The 10,195-nt window shown below is 37.3% G+C and overlaps 1 protein-coding gene and 1 pseudogene across 3 annotated transcripts in view; one reads left to right on the top strand and one right to left on the bottom strand.

The window, feature by feature from the left end:
• DLGAP2 (DLG associated protein 2) overlaps positions 1-10,195 on the bottom strand; it is a 1,288,940-nt gene that overhangs the window by 123,463 nt on the left and 1,155,282 nt on the right. For all 3 annotated transcript variants that reach the window (XM_069065393.1, XM_069065392.1, XM_069065394.1), the window contains one exon: positions 5,240-5,387. In XM_069065393.1, coding sequence (XP_068921494.1) covers positions 5,240-5,387 — 148 coding nt within the window. The remainder of the gene's footprint in view (positions 1-5,239; positions 5,388-10,195) is intronic.
• Positions 236-2,249, top strand: LOC138144097 (poly(A)-specific ribonuclease PNLDC1-like; annotated as a pseudogene).

Genomic DNA, 10,195 nt, shown 5'->3' with positions numbered 1-10,195 from the left:
GGGGGGGGTGTTAAGTGTCTGAGGCTGGAACCGAACTCAGGTTCTCCTGACTCTGAGGCCGGCGCTTTACTCACTGCACCACCTACCAGCCCCTGTTTGGATTTTTAAAAAATACTGCCCTGCCCTGGCCTGGGGGAGCTGGCAGGTGGGGGCGGGGGCGGGTTGGAGGAGCTTCTCCTTTAAGTAGCTGAGAGTCTCTGGCCTCAGCCTGTGGGGCAGGCCTCAATGCACACACATGGAGCTGGGCTCTGACAGCTTTCAGCAGAAGCTGCCCCTGCTGGAGGAGCTCATCTTGGGCTTCGATTTTCTGGGTTTGGACATAGAATTAACAGGCTTGAAGTCCATCTTTCCAAAAGGCCAGCAAACAGGTCTCTTTGACTCACCAGTAGAGTGGTATCCAAAGACCAAGTGAAGCATTCAGCAGTTTATAGTATATCAGATTGGATTGTCAACGTTTTCAAGTATAGGAAGAAAATCAAACAAGTATATAGCCCATTCATATAACTTCTTCCTCTTCCCTACCACACTTGGGATTATGGATTCAGAGTTCTCCTTCCTGGCCTTTAGTATTCTATTTTTGAATCAATATGGTTTTGATTAACAAGTTCCTCAAAAATGGGATCTAATATATGAATGAAGAACAGGAGAAGAAAATTAAGCAAGACCTTCTAACAGGGAATTGGAAAGTTCGTAGTACATTGAACAAAGACCAAATGAAGGTGGTGATTGATGAGGTAACTTGTTGGTTGGAGATGGCACAAGAAGGAGATTGGATGACCCTTCCTGATATAACTGCGTTCCAGGCTTTTGAGGTACAGTTGGTACTGAGGCAGGCTCTCCCTACAGTGTGGACCCTGATGAAAGACAAAGGGGTGCTAATAAAAAAAAAGTGAGCAGACAGTACCACTGGGTGTCTAGAGAACTTCTCTCATGACCACGATGACTGCAGGAGAGAGAAGATTCTCCTCTCTGCCCGGGGTTTGGCTGTCTTTTTCCAGATGCTGGTAAAAGCCAAGAAGCATTTGTGGGACATAATATGGTGATGGATCTTCTGCATCTTCATGAAAAGTTCTACAGACCTCTCCCAGAATCCTATGAGCACTTTAAGCTGAACATCCATGGCTTGTTTCCTGTCCTCATAGACACCAAGGATGTGACAAAAGAGATCTGGAAGGAACTAAGTTTGCCAAGAGCTTTAAATCTTTTGGAAGTTTATGAAGTCCTAAACAGTGACCTGAATCCCGCTAAGAATTCTTGTCCAGTAATCATCCATGCAAGCGAGTGTATCAAATATGTTGAGATCAAATACCCTCATGAAGCAGCTTATGATGCCTTCCTTTGTGGATCAGTTCTCTTGAAGGTGGCACACTTACTACTATATAGATCAACTGGTGGCATGAGATTGGAGCCCATGTTCCCTCAATTTCTTGATGTGCTGGATCCTATGTGAATCAGGTGAATCTTATGTGAGCATATATCTCTAAAATCAATTTCTCTGGCCCAGATTCCCCCAGCAGCTAGCTACCCAACCTTATCCTCAAAGTCAGGAGGTGACCTGGGGTATATGAAGAGCAGATCTATTATGAATTCAAAGACCTCTGCAAATTCAAAGTCGGACGATTCACCCGAAACCAGTTTCTGCTTATGACCAACAGGTTTAAGGATGTCAGGATAGTGTTAAAAGAATGCAGGTATCACCCTGACCTGCAAGTCACTCTGTACCAGTTCTGGAGGCATTCACCTAATATCAACTGCATACTACAAATCTGTGGTGTTGTTACAGCTTGGGCCTTTCTGCCTTTTTTTCTTGGAGGATCTCCATTGAACATACAGTGAAGTCTTCAGGAACTGTTGCCCCATCTCAACTTTGTCCTTGGAATGCCATTCTCTACAACTTAGCTCTTAAGAGTATTTTAATATGGGCTTGTGAAATCTTTACTAGGTTTCTTTTCCTACCCCAAATCTCTTGAGCATGTCCTTCTCTAGAGCTCTGGTGCCACAAAATTGTGGATTCAATAGAATTAGCTCATGGGAGAAAATTCCTTCCCAGAAGTAAATGGGAAGAAATGTACAATTGGGACAGAAGCCCAAATCATTTTGATGACTGTATTTGTCAGTGAATTTATTAATCAGATTCCAGGGTGGCTGGTAAAAATATCTTGTGAGAAGAGATACAAGTTGCATAGATAAAAGGCTATATTAACTTTTTTCTTTTTTTTTAAATACTTTTCAACATCATGAGAAGAGTAAATGACTGATGGGTTTAGGATAATTTTGGTTCTGTTGAAGACTACTTTTCTAAGTAGATTTAATAAAGAAAAAGTTTAATTGGGAAAAATTAAAAAAATCCAATAATTAGTTAGGAAATACTTCCACAGATGTTTGTATTACTGACCTTAAGATATCTTGAAAGTATTTGCTTTATGGTAAAGCTAGACATCTTAGTGAGTATAGTGGAAGAAATGCTGGGTTTTGAGTCAGATGAGTTAGGCTCAGATCTTATCTACCGCTTATTATCTTTTGACTTTGTGTGTGTTGCCTTGGCCCTCTTGAACTGCTTCTTCATATGTAAAATGAGAGAATTGACCCAAATGATCTTTAAGGTTCTTCCAGACCCTAAATCCTACAAACCATGTTAAGGGGAACATTTCCCCAGGTTTATTATGTATGATTTTTAGTCCCCAGAGACATTCATCATTAGATTAGGAATAAGACATTTCCAATACAGGAGGGATTGAACAGGGAAATTATTTGCATTTAAGGGAATAAAGTGCAAGGATCAAACCTCTTGGGGAGGAATTTTGATTACCAAAGGGCTGAGCCAAAAGGATGTTGCCCATCATATTAGGCATAGATACATACTCTGAATGCATATCATCAGTTAATATGACTTTCTGTCAGTCAGTTAATAAACATTTATTAAGGCCCTCCTATGTTCTAGGCACTATGCTAAGCACTGAAGCATTGTACTAAGCCTTCTAAAACCTGAGAGTTTACCTTAATGTTGGAAAAGACTGAATGGTTATATTACTTCTATGAAAGAAGGGGATACAACTAGTTTTTAGTTGGGCCCCAGTATTCTCCCTCCCTGAGGGACTGCCCAGAGACTGAAGATAGTTGTTAAAGTGTCTCTTGCCCTGAGATGCCAAAATTTAAGAAACAACCATTTTTTCAACACTTTTTTTTACTCTGTTGTATAACATAGCCTCCCACTTTATCTTCCTAATCACCCCCATATCTCATAGGGAGGTCATGGGGCTCCGTTAGTTTTAAAGCTAGAAGAAGCTTTAAAAGTAATCAAGGTCAACCCTTTCATTTTATAGAGGAGGAAACTAAAACCAACAAAGGTGTTAACTTCCTCAGGGCCACACAAATGGCAAAACTTGGATATACAGGTTCCCTGACCCCAAAACTAACACCTCTTCCCCTCCATTCCCCCGGCTTGTCTTTCATAGTTTAGGAAGAAAAGATGAACAAATGAAATGCTCTGTAGTAGAAACTAGCTAGATAGGGGTAGGAAGTTTAGGAAAGAAGAGGGGGCTCCAACAAATAGAAAGAGCATAGGGAAGGTAGAGGCTGTACTCCAGAAAGTTTTAGGTATGGTCTGTATACCTAATTGAGTTAAAAAAACAAAACAAAACAACAACATTAGGATGAGAAAGGAAACTTGGGAGAAAATGCTCAGTTCTCTCTGAAACTTGAGGGCATGTTATTCATAGAATCAAAAACAAAGTTTCGGGGTGCTTTTCTAAACAAGGTCAGATTGTTAGATCTAACAGTACGCTGAGGAAGGTCAATAGAAAATAAGTTATCATAAGAGCAATAGACAGAAGTGGCCTGGGCAGTGAAGTAGGTTGTCAATAGCTTTCTGAGTCATCTATTATGGCATTATGAATATCAACAGAATTTTCAATTAATGGTCCCTAGGAAATACCTCCAAGCTAAAAGCAGTTATTGTTGGGGTTTTTTTTTGTTTTTTGGGGGCAAATGAATAGATTTGTTATTGGGGCTTTACCACTTCATTTTCATTCTTGAATATTTAAGCTCACAATGCCCAAATACACACCATACTTTCCTATCTCTGTGTGTCTTTGTATCTGATGTTTCCTCTACCTGGAAAACCCTCCTTGCATTGATTTACAGCATTGAAATCCTTCCCATTAACCAGTGTCTAGATCAATGATCCCCCAATGTTATTTATTCTTTTTAGGAAGAGCTTCTCATGTCTAAGGATTGAGAAAGAGTTAAAGAAAGTATTCCTGGGAAGTCAGGGTTAGGTTAAATAGAGATTGATAACAGTTAAATGTCTAGTGCAGTACCTGGCACATAATAGGCACTTAATAAATGCTTTTGATTGATCACTTGATCAAGGACAAGTAGGGAAAGTACTTTTTGTGTTTATTTTTTTAAATAAATAATTTTTTAAAATAAACATAAATTATACTTTTATGTTTAAGTATAATAATTTATAATGTTAAATGCATAATGTGAAAATTTAAATTTATAAAAATTCATATAATGCATTTTCTTAAAAAGCATAATTAAATGGAAAAATAGAGTAATCTTTCTGTCAGCTAACCATAAATATGAGAAGTCTAACCATTTGGATCATGGTGCCATAGCCAGAATTTCACTATTTACCCATTGGAAGCATATTTTAAATGATAGTAAAGTATTTGGGGGAAAAACAAACAAAAAAACCCTAAAAACAAACAAACAAACAAAAAACAGCCTCACTTTGATAATGAGATAATCATATAAAGATCGAAACTGAAACCTATTGTACAAATGAAAATGAAGCAGTCTATCTTCAACTCTATTTGCTGAGCCTGCAGAGATTCTGTCCTGAAAGATTCTGCTGGAGGGGATTTTGGTTTCCTAGCAAAGCAATGACACAACATTATTTTGCCACATCATCCCCTCATTTTATCACTAAAACATCCCTGGAAGAAGAAGAGGGGAAACTGTGTATATAATGATGGTTCACTCATCAGTTGTATTTTCTGAGCCAAGGAGAGATGACTAATATATTAACATAATACAATAAAAAACAAACATCAAAACCCCAGCCTTAAAAATCTGTCAATTGTTATCAATCAGTAATAAAAGTACTTCTTAAATAGTCTTTCCTTTCAGGCACACTTAAGTGGCCAGTGAAGAGCTTTCACTATTAAGAGAGAAAACTTCTAATAAAATCTGGCTTTGTGGTTTGGGTAAACAGTAAAAAGAAATCGCCAACCTGACTAACGCAGCTGGCCTGACTCAGAGTGCTCACTGCCCGCATGTAGCTCTGATTCCTGGAGCGGAATTTCGGAGAGTTGTAGTTAGCAGAGGGATCCAGATTGTGACCACCAGGCACATCACTTGCAGCTTGTAGGTAGCTCTGGCTATATTTAAGAGAGAGAGAAAGAAGGGAAGAGGAAAATAAAGTCCATAAATGTCAAGGAAAAATTACAGTTTGAGAACGGTCATTCTATCCCATTTTAAGAAGCTGCTGAAATTGAGCAATTTATAAGTATTTTTCCCTTATGTAAATATATTTGATGTAAACACTTGCAAATTTGAGTTTCATTTCCTGTAATAAATGGAGGTGATTTTCCGGATTACTTCTGAGCTTGACACTTTATAGCCAGAAAAGTGGAATTAGGGTTGCTCCAAATAGGAGCAGATGACAGGATCTGTAACTCATGCAGCATTAAGGTAAACTACCCACCTGGATTCAGGCCCAACATCAGTGATAGAATCATAAAAATGTGTCTATGCTTTTGCAAACACACCAGCTCTGAATTCAGACTATGTTTTTCTGTTCACTTATACAAATGCTTTATTGTGCTAAACACAATAGGTGTAGGAAAGAATGCGCTTTGAAAAATTAAATCCACTTCTACAGTCACAGTGATTTTTTCCCAGCTCCTCCTGAAAAAGAGATACAATTTTATTTATCCTTTTCCTCCTCCAACCTTCCACCTTTTGGCCATATTAGAATTCTGATTGTGGAAGTATACTAAAATCTTACTTAACTGGAATGTTCCAGGAAAAGAGTGTTCTGGCTAAAATGGGCTTTTCTGGTTAATCAGAAACCTTTGTTATTGTTTAATCCCTTGATGTTGAAAAGCACTTTAAAATGTATGAAGCTACTTTTTTGCCTTAGTAAGAAGAATTAACATAATTTCATTTTTATTTGCTGACTGCAGATTTCATAGTGCCTCAGAGTCATGATTTTGAACCATCAATTTTCACTGTACAAGAGTATATGTACAACATCGGTTGAAATAGAGTTGTGTGCCTTGACCCCAGAATGACCCTTGGAAATTAAAAAAAAATTCTAATATTATTTTAAATGAAGTCTCTGATATAACTTTTGATTTGCCATTTCCTCTAAAACTGGAAGGCAGGGAAAAAATCCATTTAATTTAGAATTTTGATTACTTGAGTTCCAGTTATATAGGTTTTATAGTTAGAATGTCCAAAGAAAAACAACTACTTCATTGAAATAATACACTTAGGAACTAATGATATGCCCTCCACCTCCCCAAAACAAAAGATAATCACTTCAAGTTTAAACTTATCTTCACGTTACATGTAAAAGAAGTTTAATTTTTTATAAGTTCTCAAATTAGCTTCATAAGTTTTGAATTGTTGTGCTATAAGAAAACTTTTGCTACAGCACAAAAGAAACACACACACACACACACACACAAACACAAACACACATTTTAGAGCCCTGACATATACTTTGAACAATCTTCTGCCATGAATTTTGCCATCACACATTTGTGTGATGTTACTGAACAATAGTATTAGGAATGTTAGCCAATAGATAATTACTCTACAATAGCTTTGTACAAAAATCAATTTTATTCCATTAATAAATGTTTATTAATTGTGTATTGACATGTGCACATTCCTGTGATAGGTGTGGAGGGGCTTACAAAGACTATATTTGACAGATAGTTTCCTACTTTCACGAAGATTAGAGTTTAATAAGAGCATACGAAAAATATCCAAATTACAAATGATATAATTCAATTTGAATCAATATACATTTATTAAATGCCTACTTTGTGCAGGGCTCTGAATTATAACATTATCTCATATACCATAGCATGAAACAATACATGATAATTGCCCTAGCAAAGTTTTATGAATGAGAAAATGCATATGGGGAAGACATATGGGGAGGCTTCCTGGAAGAGGCAATATGTGAAGTGATCTTTTAAAACTGCTGCTTTTAGTCATTCCATTTTATCTGACTCTTTATGACCCTTTTTGGGATTTTATTGGAAAAGATACTGGAGTGATTAGCCATTTCCTTCTTTAGCTGAGGCAAACAGAGTTAAGTGACTTGCCCAAGGTCACACAAATGACTAAGTACAAGCTGGATTTGAGCTCAGGTCTTCCTGACTCTAAGCTTGTTTTGCTAGGCTACCTAGCTGCCCCACTTTAAAAAGCAGGTGGAATTTAAATGGGTAGAGGAGATATGGTATAATTGTTGGGGTAGGATTATTAGGTAGGAAGGCACTGGATGTATACTGAGGATGAGAAATAATCACATTTAACTAGAGCCACAGGTGTATGTGGAGAGTAGTAGTTTGAGCTAAATATGGAAAAGTAGGTTGGACCCAGATTGTGGACCCAGTCTGGAATGCCCAGAAAGGAGTTTGAACTTAGTAGGCAACAGGAAGCCTGTAAGATGACAGGATCCATGCATAATATTATAAGAACAATATCTGTAATATAAGCTACCTTAGTTTTTCCTTAAAAGGTAACGAAACCATCTTTGAGATTTGTCTTAGGAGGTTATGCCCGTGACATTGAGTATGCAAGATAGCCCATGGAAAGGCAGGATTAGCATCCTCAGGCTTGGCTGGGTGCCACTATGGCCAACTGAGAGGCAAGGAGGCCCTGTTCAACTGAATCAGTGATCTATCCTTGTTTAGTCAACTAGTTATGCTATGACTTCCTTTTGTTAACTATTATATAGTCTGCACATATTTCATCCTAATTTTGAACCTGAAGCACCAGAGTTGCCCAAAAGTCCTAAAATACATGAGTTAATATTTATATAGTAGCCCTTACTTTGTGCCAGGCACTATGCTAAGTGCTTTATAATTATGATCTCTTTTATCCTCATAACAACCTAGTGAAGTAGGTGCTATTATTACCCCTATTTTACAGATGAGGAAACTAAGGCAAAGAGGGGTTAAGTGACTTGTCTGGTCCAGGGTCACAATCTAGTGAGTACATGAAGATGAATGAATGAAAGTGATTGCTTACATAAATGGCTATGGATATTAAAATATATACTTTTCTGGGAATATAAGCTGATTCAGAAGAGTATCTTTGAAATTAATCCTACTTCAGTAGCTTCTTTGAAGTATTTTTTTCTGGCTTAAAAATGAGATATGCATACTTAAAAATTTAATCATAACTTTCCTTTGGCTAAATGTGTAAAAGCAAAACTATACTAAATGATATGCTGCAAATGGGGCTAAACTGTTTTCAAAATAAAGATTATTGTTTGTCCTACAAGACCTAGTCTTAACATGAGTACATTGCCTTCTTACCTATGTGTGATATAGTATCACTATGACAAAGAAGAGGGAGAGGCTTTCTAGACAATGTATACTTGCTAAGAACAGGTGACCCTCTAGAGAAGATAAGATGGTGGTAGTAAAGAAAAGCTTGGTGACCAAGAGAGCGTGGGATGATGACTAACAAAGGAGTACAGTTCTCCCACCTCAAATAATAACTATCATTTATGTAGGTCTTACTATGTGCCAGGCACATTCTCACATTGAGATAAGAGATCATCTCTCATGGTCCTACAGAAAAGAAATGCTAATGTAGCTCTTCTCTGCCTCACAACAACCCTGAGAGGCAGGAGCAATTATTCCCCCCATTTTACAGATACGGAAACTGAGGGAAATAAAGGTTAAAATGATTTCACCAAGGTCATCTAGCTAGCATTGCACCACCTGCCTTCAGCTTAATAAAGATGAAGACAGTGTCATCTACAGAACTTGGGACTTGTGCAAAGTCATATAGCTAGATTGTTACAGTAGAAGAATCAGGATTTGAACCAAGATTTTCTGAATCCAGATGTAATTTTTCCCCTACACTGTTGGAAGTATGAAGTACCCAAATCAGGTATGTACCTTGGCCAAACACACACTTCTTTGTATATGCCCTACATATATATTTTCCTAGCCATAGGTATTCCCAATGTGTGTGCCTTTTATGTATGTATCCTGGTTGTATTTTATTCATGCATCTTCCTTCTTACTATTTGTAGTGTAGTAATCTGGGAGAGTGTACTTTGTGTATACACGGGGAGCCTTTTAAATCAATTATCGCTACATGATTTAATTAAATGTCTTTTGTTTAGAATGATTGTGTTCTATAACTGCATGATATAAGTGAAGACATTATTTGAATCTTATGAGCTATGGTTTTGAGAGAGTAATGACTAAGAATTACCTCAAATATGGGACAGCTTTTCTGGAGGGTTCACACAAGAGAGGTGGTCTTTGGGGTTACAGAACTGTGATAGATATGAAACTCCTCTAGATGGGCAATCAGGAAGAAGTAGCCTTTTATCTTCCAAGGAATGTTTCTGTGGATTTTAGATGCCAGTAAATGAGAGTTTATCCATGAGGGTAAAGGTGAAAAGAATGAAATAATAATAGCTAAAATCTCCCTTTTCAGGGGTACCAGGCAACTATTTATCAGTCTCCTATTAACAATGGAAAAGTCAACTGTCTTCTTAGGATATTTATCGACATGTTACAGAAAGCCTGCTCAACATTTTCAAACTGATAATTAGTACTAATTTTTATTTATTCAAGCAAGCAAAATGATATCAATAGAAGTAACCTGAGAAGCATTGCCAAAGAATATTAAGTCTTGGACAAAAAAAGAGAAGACTTTAGGGGCATTTATATTTTTATGAATTCTGCTAATTGACAATAGAAGATTCAGAGAGGAAAGGCAGATTTAGGAAGAAAATAAACCAGCTAAAAATATTATTTGGGTGAACTACAGAGACAGAAAATTACAGAATCTTGGGTGTTCAGGGGACCTTGGAGAACATTTGATTCAACCAATAACTGAAAAATAATTAATACCATTCTGCCTCTGCTTCAATATATTCAGTGAAGAGGAACCTATCACCTCTTTGGGGCAGTGCAGTTCA

The sequence above is a fragment of the Petaurus breviceps genome, unplaced genomic scaffold, assembly GCF_028583685.1.
Source record: "Petaurus breviceps papuanus isolate PSGF00001 unplaced genomic scaffold, PetGlider_PUasm1.0 90686, whole genome shotgun sequence".
NCBI lineage: Eukaryota > Metazoa > Chordata > Mammalia > Diprotodontia > Petauridae > Petaurus > Petaurus breviceps.
The sequence above is the reverse complement of the archived record's forward strand: the minus strand, read 5'-3'. Positions and strand labels throughout refer to the sequence as shown.